Source organism: Myotis yumanensis, unplaced genomic scaffold (genome assembly GCF_028538775.1).
Source record: "Myotis yumanensis isolate MYYU_CA2020_CCGP unplaced genomic scaffold, mMyoYum1.0.hap1 SCAF_7, whole genome shotgun sequence".
Classification (NCBI taxonomy): Eukaryota; Metazoa; Chordata; class Mammalia; order Chiroptera; family Vespertilionidae; genus Myotis; species Myotis yumanensis.
In genome coordinates, this window is record NW_027223758.1 from 6,563,575 (window position 1) to 6,587,326 (window position 23,752).

Below are 23,752 nucleotides of genomic sequence, written 5' to 3' on the forward strand. Positions count from 1 at the left end.
CGGTCCGCTGTGTCATTTCGGGCTGCCCGTGATGTCAGACGTGTCTGGCACCCCCGCCCCGCTGTGTCTTGACTGGAGTTAAAGGAACCACAGGGAAGACGTGGGCGGGTGTCGCTTCAGAGGCGCTTTTCAGTAACCTTTAAAAATTTTAAATTAACGTTCATTGCAGAAAATACAGCAAACAGTATAAGAGAAAGGTACATTCCACAAAACTAACTACTGTTAACATTTTGGCATATATCATTTCAGTCTTTTTAAATATAATTTTATTTGTACAAAATTGGGATCAAGTCTGAACCTATTTTAAACTTTATAAAGGACTTTTCTCTCTATCACCTAATAATCTGTGAAAACATCCTTTTTTAACAGCTGGATTATCTTTGACCTTCTTTGTTTACCCCCCCCCCCTTCATTAATTTTATTGCCTTTTTGCTTTCAAAAATGAAGATAGGATCAATATTTTTGTCCTTAATACTCAGTTCTCATTATTTCCTGAAAATGTGTTGTAGAAAGGGAACTAGAGGGTGAGGACACTCATACTTTAAGGGACTCATTCCCACTGCAAAATGGTCCTGCATTCCTTCAGCAGATGTGCACTGAGCCGCTAATGCTCCTGAGCTGTGGGTCCCCAGGGCCCTTTGGACGGGGCAGTGACATTTCATCACCTTTGAGGTTGGCTCCTGGACATGTGTTCCCAAGCCCCATAAGGGCACCGGGCGCCCTGTGCAGAGGGGAGGGGGCCATATCTCTAACTCTGGCTGGGGACTGAACATGATGGCAAGGGTGTTTTCTGGTGCCACTCCCTTGTAGGGACTGATGGGGCATCGTGGTGCCCTGCGGGGCCTGGGCTGAGAGTCAGGAACGGGCTTCTAGCTCAACTCTGCCTTCACCAGCAGCTTGACCTTGGCTAAGCCTTGTCCCTGACTGGGCCTCAGTCTACCCATCTGTCAGAAGACAGGATTTGGCTCTAATGTTTCCACTGTCCTCTCCTTCTGCTTACCCCTCATCTCCCTGCCTCGGTCCCAAAGGCCTGTGTTCTCTGTGGAAACCAGTTCCCTGCTGGAAATGAGAAGCTGGAGGGGAGAGAAGATGGCTCCCGTGGGAGGGCGAGGGTATGGACCTGTGACCGTGTGGCAGAGCTTGTCTGGTACTGCTGGAGAGCTCAACCATGTGGCCTTTGTCCAAGAGCTAAGCTGTGTCAACACCTAAACACGCAGAGACAACCAACAAAACACACAATGCACATATACCCCCCACAGCACGAGTACATATACACCCCATATATATATGCAACACACATATGGGCACCCATGGACCCTCAACACACAGAGTACACACACATACACATACACACACACACACACACACACACACACGAATCAATGTCATGGTTAAGTCTGTCTGGCTCTGCTCTGGTACCAGGCAAGTACCTGTTCTTGGTAGGTGCTGGCCCAGGTGCCTGGCTTGCCAATACTTTCTTAGAAGCTTGTCATTAGGGGGGTATTCAAGGGACAGGACAAAAGGAGATGTATGGGGGTGGAGGGAGTGAGCAAGCAAGGAAGACAGAATTATCAGCAATTAAGGTAGCCCCAAATGCTCATGTGAGTGGGTGCTGCTCATTTACTCCCCCGAGGTTTGCCGAGCACCCACGGTACAGCAGCCCCCGATCATCCCACCCACTGGGATGCATTGGGACAAGCCAGGCTGTCTTGGCCCTTGGGGTTGCCAATAAAGGGCAGACAGACAGCGAACACGCGCGCGCACACACACACACACACACACACACACACACTGTGCAATTCTGTTTCCACCCCCATTTGGCATGGAGGAGATTCAGGATTGTCCAGGCAAAGTGACCGGCTAAAGTCACTCACGCAAGGTTCTGATACCAGTTTCCTCTCTGAGTTGGTCTCTACCTGAGCCCACTTCCACCTGACCCCTCCCTGCAAAGGTCAGCTGGGAACCTCCAGGAAGCCCAGGGCCAGTGTTGCCTGAGGCCAGCAGACCCCAGCAGAGGTGAGGACAGAAAAAGTACCAGCAGTCACCTGCCACTCCACGTCACTCATGCCTCAGTGTCCCCATCTATCACATGGGCTGTGGTGGGGCTGCACTGAGGTACTGCGGACTGGCGACAGAACCCGAGGCATATATGTTGAATGATGAAGCTGACCAATATGCAAATATGCAGGGCCTAGGGCAGGGCCTGCCACCCAGGCAGTATCCAATGAACATTAGCTCTTGTTACTGATTAAAAGCAAAACAAGACAAAAAAAAAATAAAACATGAAGTCCAAGGATGCAAATCTGGGAATGCTGACAGGCCGATTAAACCACAGGCAGGACTTGGGTGGGGGAAATGAGTCAGCTGGCCAGATTTCCAGCGCTGGGAAGTCAGCAGGAGAGGTCCCTAAACCCTAGGGCTGGGATTGCTTCTGAAACAGCAGTTCTGTCCTCAGGCCTGGGCTGCAGGAGGTGAGGGGACATGGCTGGCCCTGAGGAGGCTGGGATCTGCTTTGTCCCACTGCTGCCCTTTGTTGACTCAGCCCAGCACTTTCCACAGTGCCCAGCAGGCGCAGTCCGATGTGGCCAGCCACCCCCAGCAGGGGCCAAAGCCCATGCTGGCGTCCCCAGCTTCCCGCCGGCTGCCAGGCTGCCAACGAGGGCCGGCATCCCAGTAGGACTGACTACAGGATCTGCAAGTCCCTTTGTTAAAAAATGATTAATTATTAAGAATTTCAAGATGGTGACAGTAGAGCATTAAACAGAGCACAGGGCACAGTACCTGCACCAGCTGGCCTTGCCCCCAGCCCAGCAAGGCCTCCTGACTGGCTGAGACTGGACTTTCTCTCTCTAAAGGCCCCCCGGTGGCAGATCCAACCCACACTCAGGGCAGACAGGGCACGTGCTGTCTGGAGGCCCAGAAAGGCGTGTCCCCAGCAGTCGTCTGGGGACACATGCGCTTTTCACAATCCCATGACCCGTAACCAACCCGGTTGGGCAATGTGTCCCCAATCCCAGACTTCCTGGGACCCTGAGGATTCCTTCATTCCTCCTCCACCAAGGGCTTTGTCCTGGGCACCTGTGCCTCCTGGCATGAGACTCCCTCTCAGCTGTCCCACCTCCCCAGAGAGGCCACCCTGACCCCGTGGGCTCCAGCTGGGTCCTGCCAGGGCCCTTTGTATTCTTCCCAGCTCTCGTCCCTCCCTGAAGCCATCACTTGGACTTACGTGTTTACAGACCCACAAGAATGAGTCCCAGGAGGGCAGGGAACTGTCCTGCCCCAGACAGATGCTCAGTAAATATGAGTGGAATAAAACACCTCTTCAGGTGTTTCCTGATCCCCACCCCCCAGCTCATCGTCGCCATATCTGAAGTGACCTAGTGTAGCTATCAGTTTGCCACATGAGGACAGGGTGCCCAGTGTCCAGCACGAAACCTGGCCCTGAATGGGGAGCATAATATTTACTGACAGAATGAAGGAAACTTCTTTTTCTGATTTGTGGCCTCCCTCCCATATGGGCTCAGGCTGGCTCAGCAGAGGTGGGCCAACACCCGTACTTCCCCAACCCCCCAACCCCCTTAGAGTGAGGCTCTCCCATCGGGGCCAGTAACACCTCCTCGTGTGCCCGGCCTGACGGTGGGTGTGCCCCTGCATCGCTGATCCCTAGCACCACACAGGGCGGTGCCTGGCACACGTCTTTGGAGATACAGTTGTGACCACCATGCCTGACACCTTGTGTTAGGCCTCCGGGCAGAACCAACTTTGGAACCAGGGCTGAGACCACTAACCAGTTTCAGGTGCCACCATCAGAACAGTGGTGTCACATTGTAGGTACCCAATAAATATGGCCAGTGCTCTTCCCAGGCCCATCGACCAGAGCTCCATGTGGGTAGGGTTTTTTTTGGTGTGTGTGTGTGTGTGTGTGTGTGTGTGTGTGTGTGTGTGTGTTTTAATCTACTACATTCACTGGTTATTTTTGCCTGCTGGCAGTTTAACCTGGATTGCCTCATTTCCCAGACAATCGATGTGTGTGTGTTTCCGCTTACCAGACAGGACAGATGTCTGCGAGGGACTCGGAGGAGGGCAGGGGTTTTGCCTGGCATGGCTGAGTTCCCAGCACTCAGGGCTGAGCTCAGGGAACGTTTGTTGATTGAATGAATGGAAGAATGGCTGAAAGGAGGGGCCGTGGTGGTGGTCTCCTTTGGCCTCAGAAATGAGTGGGGTCCAAGGTCAGCCCCAGGCCCAGCCAACATTTGCAGGGTCCTCCCTCTTTCAGCTTTTCTCCAAGCTGCAGAGGCCAAACTGCAGCAAACCTATCCCCTGCCCCTCTGTGGACCAGCAGGTGAAGTTGACCCCTCCTCAAGGTGGGGGCTGAGTCTACCCTCAGTGCTCTCCCCATCCTGGCCTTGGGCTTGGACTTCTCCAAACCAGTGATGGTCAGTGCCTTTGACCTCTGCTGTACCGGCACTTGCGGCTCCCCTAGAAAGCTCCCGCCAGTCCATCACCCTCCAAAGTTTCCTGCTCACCCTGATAAGAGAGCAAGAGGCATCCTGGGGAGCAGTGCAGGGAGAGAACTCGCCCACTTCCCCGGCCTCTTTCTCTGCAACACTGTTGGTTCCAGTCTGTGGAAAGGAAATAACTTTTAGAACCCTTTCCCCCTTCCACCCCACAACACAAAAATAATCTCTGCTCATTACTGACACTCCAGGCATTACAGGGGCGAGTGGCTATTTAAAGAATTAGGTGTGTGTGTGTGTGTGTGTGTGTGTGTGTGTGTGTGTTTGGGGCGGGGAGGGGCGGTGGGGGGAAAAGTTTGGGTGGGAGGTGAGGGGGCAGGTGCCCCAGGGCCTGGGTCCAGCTCAGGCTCCACCATTGTGTGAGTTTAAATTAAGCCACGGACTCCAGGTCAGTTTCGGGTCTGTGAAATGGGATGATAACAGCCCTGCCTCCCCAGAAAGTGCCAGGTTGAGTTCATATTGGGTACGTTTCTGGCACGGGGTAGGCCCTCCATGTAAAATACAGACTTAGGGAAGCGTCTAGGAGAGGTCACCCCAAATTGCCAAAAGGTGTGGGGGGGCCTCTTACATAATATTTCAACATCTTTTTACACCAGGAGGTGTTCCTGGCGCTTGAGTAATTAAAACTTAATGAAACAGAAGTACCTCTTGGTCTCTGCAGGGCCTCCCCACAGCCGGCGGCCCCCGGGGCGGCAGACAATGGGTGTGGATTCGCCCGGGCCCCTGCGGGCGGGCACTTCACGCCGTCCCCGACTCGTATTTACCTGACAAGGGCGGTGGGGCATTTACCGGAGCCGCCCGGGGCGTGTCTACGGGATCCCGTTTCCCAGCCGACCTCCCTGGGATCGGGTTAAAGTGCGCCGGGGGCGAAGTGGGCGGGGGGCCTCGTGGGGCTGCAAACCTGGAGGTGGTAGTTTCCTGCGAAATCAGGTAGTGGGTGGTCTGGAGTGCTCCCCCTTCTCGAATTGCCCTGCCCTGAGCCCCAGGAACCTCATGCTCCTTTGGGGGACCCAGGCTTCCTCCCAAACTCCAAGTCAAGAACCCGCGGGGCCGAGGGGGCGGGGAATGCGCCCGGCAGTGCGGCTGAACCGAGTCTCCCTCTCCCCGGGCCGGGGTGTGCGGGGCAGGGGTCTCCAACTGACCCAGTAGGAAAGGGGGCCGAACGCCCCTCAGCTGCGCGGGTCCCGGTTCTTTGCGGGCCGCCTCACTCTGGCCCTTTAAGAACCCGCCCCCTTCCCCGTCACCCCGCCCCGCGGCCCGGGGAGGGGATGCGGGGGAACCTCGGCGGGGATTGGCGCAGCGCGCGCCCCCTCCCCGGCCCCCGCGCGGTGGGAACCGGCAGCCCCGTCTAGCGCTGACGTCAGACCGTCTGCCTGCCTCCGACCGCGGTCTCGGAGCGAAACCCGATCTCCTTGGACTTGAATGAGGAGGAGGCGGCGGCGGCGAAGGAGGCGCTCGGCTGGGGGAAGCCAGCAGCAGAGGCTCAGCCCCGGCGGCAGCGCGCGCCCCGGCTGCCAGCCCATTTCCCGGACGCCACCCGCGGGCACTGTCGACGCTCCCGGGACTGCGGAGGGGCGGCCGGGGGGTGCAGGGGACCGCGGCCCCGCGCACTGAGTCCCGCGGCGCCCCGGAAACTTGGCGGCGTCCCGAGCCCGGCGAGCCGGGGCGCGCCTTCCCCGCCGCACGCCTCCTGCATGCGGGGCCCGAGCACCGGGCGTCGGCCGGAGCCCCCCCCGGCCGCCCCCGCGCCCCTCGCACCCCGCGCCGCGCCGCCACGCCGTCCATGCACCGCTTGATGGGGGTCAACAGCACCGCCACCGCCGCCGCCGCTGGGCAGCCCAATGTCTCCTGCACGTGCAACTGCAAACGCTCTTTGTTCCAGAGCATGGAGATCAGTAAGTGACCCCGCGCCCCCCTCCCCGGAGGCCCCATCGGGCTCAGACCCCGAGTCAAGGCGCCGCTGCGGGCGGGGACCCGGGCTGTGCGCGCCCCCTCGGGCCGTGAGCCCTGCGCCCCGGCTGCGCCCGCCGCGCCCCGGGCGCGCCCTCTCGGCTCCCGGCAGCTGGCGGCCGGCCCGGCTTTGTCCCGCGGCGCTGCGAGCCTGGCACGGCCCCCGCTGCCCGCGCCCTGCCCGCAGGGACTCGGACCCGGGACCGAGTGGTGGAGGGCGGCGGGGCGCCGGGCGAGAGATAGCTGGGGTGGATGCGTGAAGTTTCCATTTTATTTCCCTAAGGGGCAGTCGCGTTGGAGCAATTAGGCCGGCTCTATATCAACTTTGGCTGGGAGGGGGTGGCGGGCGTGTGAGACACTGTCTGGCCTGCGAGGTGTCTGGGGCTCCGAGCGGCTGTGTCTGGAGTGTGCGTGGCACTGTGTGTCTCGGTCTCTGTAAGTGGGTTTCTGTGCGTTTATGGGGTGTGCGTGTCTGTGTGTCTGAGTCGCGGTCTGTCCCAGGAGTACGTGTTTGCGAGTCTTCTGAGGTCTGTGTCTGGGGCTTGGTGCCTCTCTCGGGGGTCTGGGGACCGTTTGTGTCCAGGTGTCTGGAACCAGGGCTCGCGCTGGCGGGTCTGGCCCAGCGGTGGATCCCAAGTATGTGTGTCATTGTGTGAGTGTCTGTCCCCGACGTACCTATAAATATCCTGTCTGGACAGCTTGGCTCAGTCAGACTGGGACGATGGTTACAAATGAGTCAAAGTTTGGGGCTGTTTGTATTTGGGACTGCCTTGCCCTGACAGGGGGAGGTAGAGGAGGGTAGGGAGGGGGGTGTTGGATGCTCAGCCTGATTTGCCCTGCACTTCCCTCCCATAGCCCACCCAGGTGGAGGCAGGGTTGGATGGGGAATTGATAGCCACCCCCTGGGGCCTGTTTTCTAGCCAACACCCCCTCCCCCAGCCATCCTTTTGAGGACCTCCTGCCTCACTGAACTTCATTTTCCCCATCTTCGCCCCTGGACACCTCAGGCGAGGGGGCACACAGCCCTCTGCATGGCCAGCCTTCCAGCTGGGACCAGGAGCCAAGAGGCAGCTGCCACCGAGCCAGGGCAGTCACTAGGTGACTCATAAGCCAGTTTCCGAAGGCGGCTGCCACGGCTTTCGGCCCCTGAGCCTGTACAGTGAGGCTCAAGAGGTAAAAATAACCCATGACCGGCCCTGCTGGGGCAGGTTGGCGGGCTTGGGTGGTGGGTCCTTCCATTCACCTCCCCCCACTCCCTCCAGTCAATTGCAAGCCTTGCTCCCCCTCCCCCAGCTGCCTTGCGCCAGGCCAGCTAGGTGCCAGGAGGACCTGCCCAGAGCCAGCGTTTTCGGAATTGAGTTGCATTTAAACCAGATTGCTTCCCAAAGGCCCTTTGTGAACTCAGGAGGCTAATGAAATGCACGAGGATATTATTAAAATGTGTTTGCACATGTTTGGAGAGAGTCTCCCGGTGCTAGATGGATTGCTGCTGACGTCCCCTCCGTGCCTTGTTTTTACCCCCTCCTTCTGTAAAGCTGCTTGGGGGACCTCCCGCCCAAGGGATCCACGTTGTGTTGAACTTGTCACCTTGAGGGCTGGGCTCTGGCTGACCTTCTGCTCTTGTCCATCCTTTGGGTACAGGACTTAAAGAACACTCATTCTCATTTCTGTCCCTTCTTTGGCTAATATTTCAACTGACACTAAGGTGTCAGTAAACCCATTGCCTGCAGGGACCCTTGAGGGTAGCATCCAGAACCCTGGCCTGTGGCACTGAGCTGGCCCCGGGTGGCCCATTACTCACCTATACTTTTTATACAGGGCCCCCTACTTCCTGGGAGAAAGCCCAGGGCAGGAACAAGCAGCTTTAAAACCCAGGTATAATGTAACAGTTTGTTGCAAGTGCTAATCAGATTTCAGTAAAGGGTCTGCTGAGGAAGCCCAAGGGTCTGGAGTCTCTTTATTCAAAAAGATGGAAGGAAGGGAGGAAGGAAGGAAGGAAGGAAGGAAGGAAGGAAGGAAGGAAGGAAGGGAGGGAGGGAGGGAGGGAGGGAGGGAGGGAGGAAGGAAGGGGGGAAAGAAGGGAGGGAGGGAGGAAGGAAAGAAGGAAAGAAAGAAGGGAGGAAGGAAGGAAGGGAGGGGGGAAGGAAGGGTGGGAGGGAGGGAGGAAACTGAGCAGTGGCCACCTGGTAGTTCACACAATAGCGCAGATGCGTCCGGAGGGGGGCTGCCAGGCAGCATTCAGGTGGCTCGGCGATGAGAGGGGATTGCCCTTGTTCGGGCCTTTGAGCCACCTGGGCCTCAGTTTCCTCACCTGATAAAAGTGACCATGAGGTTGAAATTCTACCGTCTTTCAAGATGGGGCCTCTGCCCTCCAGACCCTGGCTAGCGGCTTCCGTGTGAGAAGTGGCCCTGCTCCAGCAGTCCTGGGTCCTCTGTGGGGTCTGCAGCGGCCCCATTTTCAGACCTGGGAGGAGCCGTTGCCCGCTCAGGGCCCATGCCATCATTTTCTAGATGAGGGGAGGTGGCGACGGACAGCTTCGCCCCAGGCCCCCCACCCGCGCTAGACCCCGGCCAGGCTTATTTCTCATGGAGGGCACACACTGTCCCTTGAATTTGGAACTTGGGCTCCAGAGTAGGCCCACCTTGAACTTGGGGGGCTGGAAGGAATCTGCGGCATCCCTTTTGCAGCATGGAGGGAGGGGGGAGGGGGAGGGGGGTCTCTGAGGCCAGACATCTGGAATGGGCTTGACTTGACTTTAACAAGACGCTCCATCTTTTCTGAGAGTGGAGAGTCTGATGGCAGTTCGCTGTTCCCAAAACACACTCCACAGAAAAACGCGCCACTCTTTCAAAGGCGGGGGTCTTGAGGTTAAAAACCGCAGGCTCAAGGGACAACCCACCAAGATGGCAGCCAGGGAGGGGGCTCGCTCCGCTGCCTTTGAGAAAAGGATTTCTCCGGGTACGAATTTTTCTTGGCATTCTTGTTGACCTCTTTTCTGCGTCTCTTAGAAATGACCCGTCTTTCTCCACCCGCTTCTGCTCTGAGGGGCAGGTAGAAGCTGACTGCCCTCTGGGCGGACTGAATTGTCTGCTTACAGCTGCTGGCTCTTGTGACAACATTTCTTGGGGGCCCTGGGAGGTGCCCCTCACCCCTGCGAGCAGTGTCTGCTCGGCAGTTTGGGTTTTTAACACCATCGGAGTCTTTGAGCCTCTGATTCCTCTTCTCCAGCTGGTTCCAAACCAGGAGTCCAACACAGCTCTCAGAACTCAGGACGCCCGGGGTTCTGGTGGTTCTCCTGACACGCTGTACCGCTGAACACTGACATCCCGGTGTGTCAGCCTCGCACTGGGACGCCCTGGGCCAGGTGATTCCCGTCGGGAGGGGGGAGGGGGGCCTCTGTGCTGAGGGCCAGCAGCATCCCTGGCCCGTCCCCACTGGATGCCAGGAAGAGTAGCTTCTGCTCCCCCCGCCAAGTTTTAACAACCCAACTATCTGTAGACTTTGCCCAATGCCCTCGGACAGGGCCCCTGGCTGAGACCCAGGCTCTAGTTGGTCTTGGTTTCTGCGGGGCTTGGGGGCAGGAGGGCAGATCTGAGTTGCCAGATCCCCTGTCCCCTCAGAAGTCAGTCCCTGTGAAGACTGCGTGGCTCCCCAGTGGGGCGCCGGTTGTGCGGGAAAGGCTGGGCTCCCTCTGGGTGAAGGTCCCATTCCCATCCTGGGTTTGCATTTCTTGGGAGGAGAGGCTCCGGCATCTGTGGCAAGTGGGTATTTCAGGATTTGGGTTCATCTTGACGCCGAGGGCCCGCTGTGCCCGCTGTGCCCTCAGCAGGGCTTTTCAACCCACAGCATTTTACGCCTGATCTTAGCTTGAGGTGCGATTAGGGGTTGAGTTTTGGCGGGACCTCAGATTGGGCAGGAGGTCTGGGTTAAGCCAGCAGCACTGCCCCGCGAGGCCCTGGGTCAGGGAGGGCTTAGTGTTTATTAAGACAGAAGATCTAATTGCTCCTGCTGTACAAGTGCCCCCACGTGCCCGCCCACATATGCATGCATACCTGTGTGTGCACATATCCATGTGCCTGCACCCAAACACATGCACACTCCTCGGCCTTTCCTGCCAGCTTCTGTTTGGGTGCGGATGGTTACTTCTCCTGGGCATGTAGTAAAAGAAATGGGGAGAAAGTGCACACACAGCTCCCCTGAGAGTTTGCCATTGTATGCACTCTCCCTTCGAGAGAAAGGGGAATGAGTGACATGAGGAGCCACCCGGAGAGGAGGCTGCTGGGAGGTCCTTGCGGGGGGGGGGGGGGGGGGGGGGCCGCTGGCCTTTAGCGCAGGAGGATGCACGTGCCCCAGTGCCCGAGCTGCCGCTCAGGTGCACCCAGGTGGCTGCCCCGCCCCGGGGTTTTAAACGTTATGGTTTGTTCAAACCTAAGAAAGGGTTTGAGAGGAGGGTCCTGGTGGTGGGGCCCAAACCAGAGGGTCCGGGCGACTTTTTGTCTCAGGTACTGTCTCCCAGAGATAAGTTTGCGGGCAGCTTGGCAGTGGGGATCCTGCCCCAAGAGAAGCCGCCGTTTCACACTGGATTTGGGAGCTGTGTGTACTGCGGAGGGAAGGAGAGCAAAGCTGAGGGCCCATTTTGTGCTTTTTAAAAGATGTCGTGTGCACGCACACGTATGTGCATGTGTGTATGTGCGTGTGTGTGCACACACATATTGAGGAACACACGTGGGGCTGTGCTGGTGTGCCCTCTGCCCTGTGTGTGCCTGTGGAGCAGCGGGGCACAGCGTGTGCGCCCAGGGCTCCCCGAGCCGAGCCGGGAGCATGTTCCCGTGCCAGCCGTTTTCTCTGGGGTGGCTGCAGAGGACGGGGTCTGCCCCCAGGGGCCTGCTGCTTGGCTTACCATTGCCATCTGGGCCTCGTGTGGCCAGATCTTTTGGTTCGAGGGGCCTGGACAGCTAGATTTTGATGTAAAACTGGGGTTTTAAGTACTGGCAATAGCCTAGTTTTCTCACTACGACGGCCCACGCCTGTCCCGCACACCCGGTGAAGCCCATGTGCTTAGTCAATTAAGAGTGTGACCCAGGGCCAGTGGGATCAAGGCCCAACTCAGTTCCAAAACTCACTGGCTGCATCACTTTACGCTGTCACTTGTCCAGTCTGTAAAGTGGGATAGCAGCAGCCCGGGTGCTGGGGTGCTGTGAACATGCAGGCCTCTGGACGCCCGTGTCTGGGGTGCTGGGTGTTGTGAGTATGCAGGCCTCTGGGCGCCTGTGTCTGGGGTGCTGGGTGCTGTGAATATGTAGGCCTCTGGGCGCCCGTGTCTGGGGTGCTGGGTGCTGTGAGTATGCAGGCCTCAAGGCGCCCGTGTCTGGGGTGCTGGGTGTTGTGAGTATGCAGGCCTCTGGGTGCCTGTGTCTGGGGTGCTGGGTGCTGTGAGTATGCAGGCCTCAAGGCGCCCGTGTCTGGGGTGCTGGGTGTTGTGAGTATGCAGGCCTCTGGGTGCCTGCGTCTGGGGTGCTGGGTGCTGTGAGTATGCAGGCCTCAAGGCGCCCGTGTCTGGGGTGCTGGGTGCTGTGAGTATGCAGGCCTCAGGGCGCCCGTGTCTGCACTGCTGCTCTTCCCCCTCAGGGCTGGCCACACCCCCCTGCGAAGTCATGACAACCGAGCATTGACAGTCAGCCTCGCCTTCCCTTTTTGGTGACACTACCAAGCTAAACCCTGACACCTTGGGCTCTCATCGGGGCCTTGTCAGCCTCTGGCAAGAAGTGCCTGTCAAGCTGGGAAAGTTCTGGAATGGATTGCCCACAGAGCGGGGGCTTCAGACCCTGGGTTGTGCCTCGAACTGTTTGGGGCATCGCCAAGCTTTCGGGGCGCCACAGAACGGCTTCTCTCTTCTGTTTCCAGGGTGACTGATGGGTTTTTGCTTCCACTCCCTTTCCTAGTTGGATACAGAGAGCTTATTATGTGCCAGGTACTAGTGAAGCATTTTTCTCCAGCTTCAAAACACCTCTGTGAGTGAGCTATTGCTAGCACCAATTTGCAGATGCAAAAACAGGATCAGAGAGGGTAAGACACTTGCTGCAGGTCACACAGCCAGGAACTGATGCTCTGTTGCGATTAAGCTCCCTACTCCCAGGACGTCTTTCCCATGAGGCCACACTGCCTCCCCGAGCCCCAGCGTTTTCTTTGTCAGACTTGACATTGCAGTGGTATTTTCGATTTCGGCCTAAGACCAAAACCCATGTTGGGCCTGCCCGCAGGGAGGAACAGTAACAGAGCTCGAGGTTGCCTCTGAGGCCACACTGGCTATTTCACGTGCTGTTCTAGGTGCTCCGGGACGTCCGGGGGCATCGGCGGCAAAGCCCTGCAGGCCCAGGGCTGCCGTTCGGTGAGGACACAGAAGACATGAGCTCGTTTCAGGGAGGGGCTGAGACCCCCAGCTCCCAGACTGGCCATCCTGTTCGGGCCGCCGAAGCCCCCGTGAGCCTCTCTGTGGGACCTGTCGCACAGTGTGATTAGTGTGCCATGTCCGTTCCCTCTGGTCACCTAGAGGGATGCCCCCAGCCTGGTAGATAACTCGTATGTGTAGGTGGAGGGGAGAAAGTGGGCAGGGCAGACTGATGGGCTCATAGAAGATTCCAGAAGAAGAGGAGGTAGTGAAGATACAGACTCCGAAAACCGACCTTTTTTGGGTTTGGATGAGGGTCCCTCCGGGCCTCCACTGCCCCTCTGTGCACTGGTCCTCACAGGTTGCGGGCCAGGAGCCTGAGCACCGAGAGCACCTGGGCACAGGATTGTGTGGCTGCCCCACTCCTCGGGCAGGAAGCTGTGCCTGAGCCCCGCGGGAGGCGGGCGCTCTGAGGGGTGGCACAGAGATGCCCACAGCCCCGTAGGCAGGAAGAGGTCCAGCTTCTCAGGATCGCTGCAGTGTTGGTAAGAGCATCATAGTAACCAAAAGGCACTGCCAGGGCCTGTCCTCACCCCACAGGGAGAGTTTCTGGTGATTCTGTTCCTCACACACTTGCCCTGGACTTGGAGTGTCGTTCGCTTCCTCTCTGACACCCGTGGGTGGAGCTGGCATTTGCTCCGACGTGATGGTGAGACGCCACATGCTGAAAGGGGTTAGGCAGCCACGGGACTCACCTTTAGCGGTATCGGGCGGCGATGGGATCTCGATGCCTGTGTTTTCCATCGGGGTAGCGGGTGGAGAAGGGCTGGGTGGCTTGGCTTAGACTCCTCGCCTGCAACAAGCTTGCTGGGATGCCAGGTCATTGGGAAACCGTTTGCCTCTGGACTCTACCAGCCAATCCTAGAAACGCCTCCTGGGGCTCCAGGGCTCAGTGCTGGGCTCCCCCAGGCTAGACAGACACAGCCTAAGTCTGAATTGGAGACATTGTTGCACAGCCATTGTCCCTAGTATGGGCTTTGGTGGTGATGGGGGAGGAGCAGCGTTAGGATCCTGGTTGGGATCCATAGAACTTTTGCATGATCTTGGCACAGAGTAGATGCTCAATAAACATCGACACAGTTGGTGAAAGAGGGTTTATGATGTGCCTTGGTTTCCCCCGTGGCTTGGGAGGTGAGGGTAAAAAGCGGAGCTTGCAGTGATGTTCTGCGAACTGCTGGCACGGGATGGGGTCTGTCCGGGTGGCTGCCACCCTTTATCTTCTCTGCTGGGGAGTCACCGATTCCTGGTGTGTGGGTCACGGGGGCATCAAGGGTGGGAGCGTCGCTGTTGGTCCTGAGGGTGTCCAGGAGCGAGGTTTCCATCCACGCTGGGAGGTGAGGGCAAGTCCGATCATGGCCAACAATTAGGAATATAGAAATCTGTGCTTTTATATATAAAACCACATATATCTGTGTATATAAAACATAAAGATGTATTTTATTATCCAATGTGTAGACTATTTTTAAGTGTGTGCATTCCACTCCCCAAGGCTGGCATCCTGCTGATGTGACCGACTAAGCGGGAACCACGCCCCCCTCCCCCTCCCCCAGCTTTGCCCTGGGCTCCTGGAAGAAGGTGACACCAGGGTTCCCAGGCTCTGTCCTCAGAAGCAAGATAAGTGAGGAACTGAGTCAGTTTCAACAAAGTTTGGGGCAAGCCCACTGCCCTTTCCCCAAAGAAGTGTTCGGCCCCAGCAGTCTGGTCGCCCACCGCTCCCCTCTGTGGACACCCTGACTGCTGTGCACCCCGCCTGCCTTGCGTTGCCGGAGGCTGTGCAGGCAGCGAATGGCCATGGGCCCGCTGCCCGAGAGCGAACGCCAGGTGTAGGCTCGCCTATTGCGCTTGCCCACGAGGGTTGGCCGTCCCTGACAGGGACGCTCCCAGCCTTTGCTAGCACTGCCCGACAGGGGTCAGCCCCTGCCCTGGGGGGTGATCCATCCCAGCCGCCACGCTGCCATGAGGGAGGCTCAGAATTTGTGTGTGGCCACAGCAAACGCTCCTTCCTCATCAGCCGAAGTTAAAGCAGGTGAAATAGCCTCGATCTGATGCTATACCTGCAGTTGATGTCCGTGGAAAGGTGGTGTGAGAGTCTGGTTCTCGTCCAAGACTGTCGCCAGAACTGTGTATCCATGCTTACTCCCTTTACACTGCTCACGTGGCTACACATTAGAAGGACTTCATGAAGGTCTTAACCATCTGGAGCAAAGCAGAAAGTGAAGGTTTGTGGGAGGGTCCGTGCAGGCCCCGGGAGCCCTGCAGGAATTTGGTGGCTGCCCCGCCCCAGTTTGCAAATTCCCAAACCACCCGGCTGTTGTGCAGTAGCCGCTCACAGGTCTAACTCGAACTGCCTTCCTAAAAACGATGTGGCCAGTACTAATTCTGTAAACCTATGAATCGACTTTGCACAAACACCCTGAGTAATTTCTTTGTTCTTTTTTTTTCTACTTGGTAATTGGTGTCTGTAAAAGCCAAAGGTTTGGGCTTGCAGGAGGCATGATTCATTTATTGGTGTCTGCGCCGCCCCGCCATCATTCAGTCATTTCAGGATGCCGTCGCGGTGAGCCAGGCGTGATTCATCCCGGGCTGGGCTCAGCAGCCCGTGGGGTCATGACCATCGGAGGAAGCGGTTTTTTTCTAATCTATTTATGGTATGGGAGAAAGAGGTGGGTGTATTGAGATGATGGAGAGGGTGTCAATTACATTAGTGAATATAACCGATTAAATAACACCAACCAGCCCTTTAAACACCACTCCATTTACTGCTGTAGATCGTTAAGATAGACCACAGCTAAACACGCCCCTATCAGCTGCATCTCGCCGTGCCGACGGATCCCGATCTCCGAGCAGGCTGCGTGCAGGGATGCCCTGTCTAACCTGGGGCAGAGTTTCAGGTCGGCAGCCACTGATGCAGGGATGTTGCCTTTTTAAAAAGTCTACCAACTGCGTCCCCCTTGCAACAGTTTAAATGTCTCTGCTTCGGGGTCAGGGGCCGCTCCCCTTGCCCCTCTCATTTGCTCACACGTGGAGCTGCTGGTTTTACCTAATTTTATTAGTTACTTTGGACTCTAAATAAAATTGTCCCCGTCCTCCGATCTAGAGGTAATTAGTAGTGCTTGCTGCATGGCCGAGGTGTAATTATGAGCCCAACTTCCAATCCCTTGTAAATCTAGGCCCGGCCTGCAAATCACAGGCCAGAGGTGCTGGTGTTCAGTTGAAGAATGTTTCCACCTGCGGCCACTTCTCCCTGCCGTCGCCTCCGGGTGGTTCTCCGTCTGTAGAACGAGCTCCGAGGTGTCCTGCCCTCAGCATCACTGAACGGGGGTCTGGCTCCCATTTGCGTGAGGCCTTGGCTCCTGTAAACCGTTAGTCGGGGGAACATCCAGCCAAGATTTCTTGAGCTTTGTGACTTTAAGGTGTGGAGCAGGAATGAATGCATGGCATTCGGCCCAGCACATCCCTTCCTGCCTGAGACAGACATTGCCCATCCGTCCCGCGCACACTCCTGCTGGGCTCCCGTTCCCTCCGAGGTGGTGCGCCCTCGTCCACTCCCAGCCGGGCCAGGGTGGACTCCAGCGGTGAAATCACAGTGTAGGTGGTCCTCACCGGGAACGCTGGGCCTTCGCCGAGGGAGGGCGGGCTGTGGGACTCCTGGGAGGAGAGAAACGGTTCCTGCTTGCAGCCACCAGGACTCCCTGTCTGCCACTTCTCCTGTCATGGCCAGGGACAGCTCATTCTGTGAGTTCAAGGGCATGCCAGCACCTTGAGGGACCCAACCCTGCCTTCAGCTGGCAGGCCTGGTCCCCCCTCGGACTGCTGGGCTTGTGCGTGGGGAGATCGGCAATGAGACCCCACCTACTACAGTCAGCCCCCGACAGTACTTCATTTGTCTTTAGAATCACGGTCAGCAACTCAAATGCCACAGAAGCCCCCATTTCACCTTGCAATCTCTTTCCTGATGTCTTGAGCCCTACCTAAGCCCAGTATAGCATTCCTTTACACTCTAGTGAGAATGAGATCCGGACCCTTTCCCCAGAACAGGCTCAGGCAAGTGGGGGTGGGGTTCGGGAAGAAGAAGAAAGGGAGACGCTGAGAGGCACGAGCACCCAGCACTTTTGCTTACTTACCGCTTTCTGGGTGTTTGCTGGTGACAGCGAGGCCTTTCGAATCCCAGCGGATCCTCCTGTCGGTCTCGTGGCAGCCTCGTGCACACGGAGCAGAGCTAAGGCACCGCATGTGGCTGCGGAGATCACCCTGCCAGGAGCAGAGCAGGATTCGAACTCGGGCTGTGGGGCCCCAAGGCCTGTGCTTTGCCCACCGTCCCCTGAGCCTCAGAACCACCTGTCCCCCAGGTGAGGCTGTGGCCGCTGTCAGGCCTCTGCGCCTTTGCCCTCTGGCTTTTCCAGCTGGGCCTGTGTCCTGTCCAGTCCCTCCTCCACACTCCCCTTCTTGGAAGGGTCACCTGGCTGTGGTCCTGAGGCTTAAGCTGCAGAGAGCAAGAATGTGTCCAGCATCGGGTTGCAACTGAGGGGAGAAAGGGGTCACCGTGACCTGTGGGGGGCTGGGCTCCCCGAGAGGTGCCTCCGGAGAGGGGTGAGGGGAGCCCTGAGAACATTAGCCCTCTGCAGCCCCTCCTCAGTCTGGCTGACCGGGAACCCTAACACTCAGGCTGCACCTGGGCCAGTCCTGGGCATGGGGCAGGGCAGCCGCACTAATTAAAACTCACTAGTGATCCCAAGGTTTGGCGGAGTGAGGCCCACGGACAGAAGGAGGGCTCGAGGGGAAGGAGGGCCCCAGGCCAGCGTGGGGTGGGGGAAACCTGGGGTTGGTGGGCAGGCGGCAGCCTGGGCTGTAGGTTTCAGTCTTTAGTTCTGTTACGGCAGGGACAGCCTGGGTGGGCACACGGCTCCACCAGGACTGGACCGGACTTGGATGCTGGCCTCCTGCTCTGCTCCCGGTGGCTGGCAGGACCCGGCCCTGAATCGGGCCCTTTGTTGGAGCTGCCCCCACCGTGGGGTTCTCGGCAACCTCGCTGGCTCTCTGCTCCACCGGGAGGCTCACCGCTGCTTGCAGGGTTTCTTTTTTTTTAAATATATTTTTATTGATTTCAGAGAGGGAGGGGGAGGGAGAGGGAGAGAGAGATAGAAACATCCATGATGAGTGAGAATCATGAATCGGCTGCCTCCTGCAAGTCCCCCACTGGGGATCGAGCCCGCAACCCGGGCATATGCCCTTGACCGGAATCGAACCTGGGACCTTTCAGTTTGCAGGCTGACGCTCTATCCACTGAGCCAAACCGGCTAGGGCACAGGTTTTCTTGGCACAGGGGCGGAGGGGGACTCCCAGAGGCAAGAGCAGGGCTGGCGGGAGGCGGAATGGTCAGAACACAAGGCTTTCTTGTCCCCGACGAGCCCATGCTCCTCTCTGTCTCCCTCACCATCACCCCCTCCTAACTTTCTTCTCTGTGAAATGGGCCTAATTGTACCCAGGGCTCTTGGGAGAAGAAGGAAGGCCTCACAGCTGTCCCTCTCTCCCCTTCAGTCGTTAGCCGTCCTCTCGGGACCTGTGCTTCCTCGCTGTGATGGTGTGTTGAGGTGTAATTTGCAGTCGCAGTGCGCAGACATAAGTACTGTAACGGGTTGTGGCAAGCCTGTGTGGGGGGCAACTGTGCCCAGATGTGCCCCCGCCCCTCTCCGTCCGCCCCTGCGCCTGAGCCTCCCACCAGAGACCACATTTCCTGGGGGAGATGTTGTGTAAGTGGGGTCGCCCTGTGCTCCCTCCTGTCTGGCCACTGCCGTGCAGTCTCCGACTCAGGTCCACCCGTGCCGCGTGCCAGTGGTGGCCCTTTTCATTTCTGAGTTTTCACAGGGGCCGAGGGACAGTGTGTGACACGGCCAGACTGGGCTGGGCCCCGAGGAATGACTGTCTCATGGTGGGAATCCAGGCGCTTCTCTGGGGAAAGGTTTTGTAACCTGACTCTGGGCCCAAACACAGGTACTCGAGACCTGGACATCTGTCCAGCCCCAGCTGGGAGTCTCAGGGTGGTGGCAGAGCCCACGGCCGGGGCCCCGCCAGCTGCTCATGCCCACCGCCTGCTCGCCTCACCTGGCCTGCATTCCTTTTCGGGGAATGAGGATGTGGGTGACTCCAGACAGGTATGAATCATGTCTGGGGGAGGTGGTTACTCACAGGCAGTGAGCTCGGGGCCGAGTTCCTGGGGCTGACGGTCGACTTGGACCTCAGAAGGGAGCTGTGTGTCCTGGGGGTTGGGGCCTGCCTCTGGGACGCAAGGAGCTGGCAGGCTGTGGCCCCGGTTCCCTCGACTCTAGAATTCTCTGGAAAACACACGATAGCCAGATGGCTGCGGAGCCAGGTGGCAGTCTGGAATCCTGGCTCCTTCGCTTCCCAGCTCTGTGGTCCCCAGTCCTCACTTCTGCATCTATAAAATGGAGATATTACCATGTGTTCTGACTTCTTTGGAAGGTTATGAGACAACATAGGGTTCACTGCTCTTGCTGAATGCCTGCTGTGCGCCAGCCCTGCGGGAGCTACTGTATCAAGCCCATTTTTCAGATGGGCAAACTGAGGCTCAGAGGACAGAAGTCACTCGCCCAAGGGCACGTGAGTGGTAATTGGCTGAGCTGGCACCTGCACTATAACTACCTTACCTTGTAGGTTTGGAGGCATCAAGTGACCCAAAGCAAACTGTAGCCCGTGAGGAAGTTCTGGAGGGCCCCTGCATGGGCCTTTCACATTTAATAGTCCCGCACTCGAGTGTTAAATGTACATTAGGAAAAAACAGAACAGGCACCTCATTGATTTCCTGAATGTTATTGTTTAAGACAGAGCTCAGTAGTCAAAGTGAGTTGATGGAATATTTATTGAAAATTTAAAATGAACATATTGAGGAGTTGTAATTCCTTTTGTGGGGGTTTGGAAATGGCAGCATTGGGAAGGCTGGTTGGCAGCAGCGTCTAATGCGCCTCCACGGGGCCCTCAGGGGCCTGAGTGAGCAATCGCAGCTCCTGCGGCATGGAGGCACTTCACTCTTTGGCCTTCTTAGGTCACCTAGCCGTGGAAGGTCAGGGTCAACTCGATTCTAATGACATCAAGGTCATGGGACCCTGTCACCCCCTGGAGCCCAAGGGGAAAGTCCATGGGTGGCAGTTACGGGTGGAGCAGGATCTCCCGTGCTTCCTCCAGTCACTCAGCCCAGAGCAGCTTCCCGCAGGTGATGGGGCCCAGCTTCATTCTCAGGATGTGCTGATGATGGAGGCGCCAGCCCTTTGCCCCCTGCTGAGGCTCGGAGTGTCTGTGACCTGCCCGGTCACAGCTGTGTGTCGTCTGGGTTCTGTGTGTGGTTTCTTTTTCATCCGAGGATCTTTTCCCATTGATTTTTAGAGAGAGTGGAAGGGAGGGGGAGGGACACAGAGAGAGAGAAACTTCGATGTGAGAAAGACACATTGATTGGTTGCCTCCCACACGCCCCAGCCAGGGCCAGGGATCCATCAAGCCTGCAACTGAGGTACGTGCCCTTGACCAGAATCAAACCCGGGACCCTTCCGTCTGCAGGTCTGCGCTCTATCCCCTGAGTCAATCGGCGAGAGCTCGGCTCTGTGTTTTAACCAAAATCTCTGCGTTCTTTTTTTGTAATGGAAAAAAATCTCCTTTATTTAATTGCCTCAGTGCCTGACATGGTTTGATATTTCGCAGAATAGATCTGTGATTTATTAGCCGGCTTCCTAATGTACCTTTTGGCTCTGGGGAGAGGGGACACGGTGGGAAGTGAGTGAGCAAAGGTGTGTTCCAGCTCCAGGCCTCCTGATGGCTCCCCACCGTCGATGGTCCTGCTGGGGAATGTCCCCGGTGTGGGCGTGGGCTGCGCGCACGGGGGCAGTGCGGGCCACCTGTCTGGCATGGGGGTTGGCAGAACTGTGCTTACTTCTACTATTTTCAGAATGGTTTCCGCGAGATGGGGGTAGGGGTCGGGGGGGGGGGGGGGGGGTGGAAGAGCTGTTTGAAGACCCCATGGTGAGACTGGAATGGAACCTCTGAGAGGGGGCAGAGCTCCCTGGGGGACCCAGCCTGTGAGGCCGGCCTGGCTGACTCATAGAACTTCCTGGGCCGCAGATCCTGGTCTGGGGCTGGTCCTACGGAACTGAGAGGAAAGGGCAGGAGGTACCTCCCTCCACCCACTGGCCTTCCCTGTGGGGTAAGGGAGAGCACAGCTCACCGGGCCTGCCTCCTGCCTGACTACCTGTCTGGGAATTTTTATTGCAGCCCACAGAGGCCTTGCAGCCCCGCTGGAATGTGAAGGATCCTGGCCCAGCAGGTGGCCATGGTTCCGCTGCTTTGGGACTGTCTGGGCTTTGTGTTTAATTCTGCCTGGTTGGTTCTGGTTAGATTTGGGTTTGGCCACTTCCCGGAGACCTTGGCCCACAGCAGGGACTGAATCAACAGTTGATATGATGAGGTGTGAAAGCCAGAAAAGTGGTCCTGGGGGTAAGAGCTCCTAGGCAGCCCCATTGTGTCACTGACCTCCCCATGGTATGGAGTCCTCGGTACCCCTCCCCTGGTGGTACTTACTACAGTCGGTCCCATTGTACAGATGTGCACACTGAGGTTCAGAAGGCGCTTGCCTTGGTCTCATGGCTGTTGTGACAGAGCCCAGACTCCCACCCCGGGAGGAGGGCTGCCCGACTCCCTGATTTATGAGTGTGGGCTGTGGACTTGGCAGGGACAGTTACGGTCCCTTACGGGTCTGATCCGCCTTGCCAGTCAGCTGTCTGTCCCTGGGAGAGGGGATGCTCACCCTGCGTGTTCTGGTGAGGTGGGGTGGACAGAGGGCCCCGGGCCACAGACTGACTCCTGCTTCTGCAGGCCACCCTGCTGGTGGGTGCTGGGCCAGCGGGCCCGCCAGGCCGCTCTGCCTCTTCTCCATCTGACAGCCTTTGCCCTCAAGGAATTCCTCCTTGGGTCAAGAGCGACCGTGTGTCCCCTGTGGCTGCAGCCAGAGATCCGGCTCCTGGGAAGGAACAGGGCTGAGCAGAGCAGAGGGTTTGGGGAAGAGGACCAGGCCCAGGGACAACCAGGCACCAGGACAGTGAGCCCAGGAGCTCCCTCCCCGCTCCTGTCCGTCGGTGGTTTCCTGCCCCTGCCCCACCCCATGGTTTCATGGGTGCCCTGATGGGGATCCAGCCCAGCCTGTGGCACCCTCCGAGAGGCAGCCCCTGTGTGCAGGGAGTGAGCGGGCGCTGAGGACCTGGACCCAGAGGGGATGGCAGTAGGCAGGCGGGCGTGAGCCGAGCAGCCAGACCGCCCCCTGCCCCAGGAGAGTGTCCTTGGGGCTGCTTCCCCTCTGAGCCTGCTGCCTCGTCTGTCAGCTGGACGTCCTGAGAATCAGCTGCTTCATAGCTCAGAGTGAGGATCGAATGAGAGAATAGAGCCTGGCTCCCTGCCAGCTGCCTCGGACATGCTCAGGAAATGCCACCTGTTCTGCTACAAAGACGTGGTCCGAGGGAGGGAGCCACAACTCCGGAAGCCGGGGACCTCCTGGGAGGGGACCTCCTGGGAGACAGCGGGGAGGAGGGCTGGGGCCCCTGGCTCCTGGGGGAACGGGAGCTGGGCCTTGAGGCTAGAGCAGGAGTTCTGCCCCGGAGGGAGAGGTTGCCGAGTGAGGTTACAGGTACCAGCCCCTCCCCATCACATGCCGGGTCTGTTCTCCCCATTCCCAGATGGTGGGGCAGCTGACGGAGGCTGAGGGCACCGGAGGGGGGTACAGGTGCCATGGACCAAGTCGAGACCAGGAGACGGTGAGCAGGGCTCCAGCCCAGGCGACCCCGGCGTCCCTCCCCTGCTCTGGGAGGCTGAGTGGAGGCTCCTGCCCCTCTCCACTCAACCTGCTGAATTTCCCACAGCGGGGCAGTGGTTTCTCTTGGGGAGAAGTTCGCCCCACCCCACTCCGAGTGACCAGGAGTTCTGGGGTGGGAGCTGCTGCCATCCCCTTGGGCCTCCCCTGAGCACCCTTCCCCTCCCTGCCTGCCCAGGGCCCCCAGCCCAGCCCCCTGGACACCTGCTGTGGAGGAAGATGAGCCAGGGAAGGGGGTCTCCGTCCCGTACTGACGTGGGGCTGGAAGGCTGGGCGGGCCGTGTACGTTCGTGCTGCTTCGGGGACCTCACTGATGGACAGTTTTCCTCCATATTTCCCTCCTTCACTCGTGAGCTCATGACATTCATGAAGCACCTACTCTGTGCTGGGCCTCGGGTTCTGGAAGTGCAGCCATGAGAAAGACAGGCACACAGTGGGGAGAGGTGGCAGGACGCCCTTTCTCAGGGAGCTCCTTGTAAACGAGCCGGGTCCCAGCTGTGGCTGCATGGGATTCACCAGGTGCCGCAGCTCTGAGCTGGATGCGCACCTGCAGGGCGGCCCCTCGGCTTCCTCCACGAGGCTGACCCCTGGACCTGGTGGGCCAGGGGCTGCATTTCTGCAGTTTTCTTGTAGGAGAAACGGATTCAAGAGCTCCAGCTCCTGGGTCCTGTCGGCTGGGGCTCCCGCAATGCGATGGTCCTGGGGGTGCCCTGGAAGCCTGGCCTCTGTTTCTGAGAGTGGGTTCCCAGCCCGGGGACCCCAGGACTAACAGGGGCCCCGCAGCACGCCCAGGGGCCCAGCCACTACTCCTATTAAAGAGACCATTAGCATTTTAGCCTCTGTGTCACAATGAAAACAGTGCGACTCTTCTGATTGTAAGAAGTGATAGATGCTCCTTATTTAATCAAAATTCAAAGAATTTGATAAATGGCAAAGACAGAAGTCAAAATGCCGGCAGTCCTCCCGGGAGG

At 58.0% G+C, this 23,752-nt stretch overlaps 1 protein-coding gene across 1 annotated transcript in view; it reads left to right on the forward strand.

The window, feature by feature from the left end:
• The first annotated feature begins 5,908 nt into the window (after positions 1–5,908).
• PMEPA1 (prostate transmembrane protein, androgen induced 1) overlaps positions 5,909–23,752 on the forward strand; it is a 49,649-nt gene continuing 31,805 nt past the window's right edge. Inside the window, exon 1 of the mRNA XM_070419711.1 lies at positions 5,909–6,412. Coding sequence (XP_070275812.1) covers positions 6,301–6,412 — 112 coding nt within the window. The 5' untranslated portion in view covers positions 5,909–6,300. The remainder of the gene's footprint in view (positions 6,413–23,752) is intronic.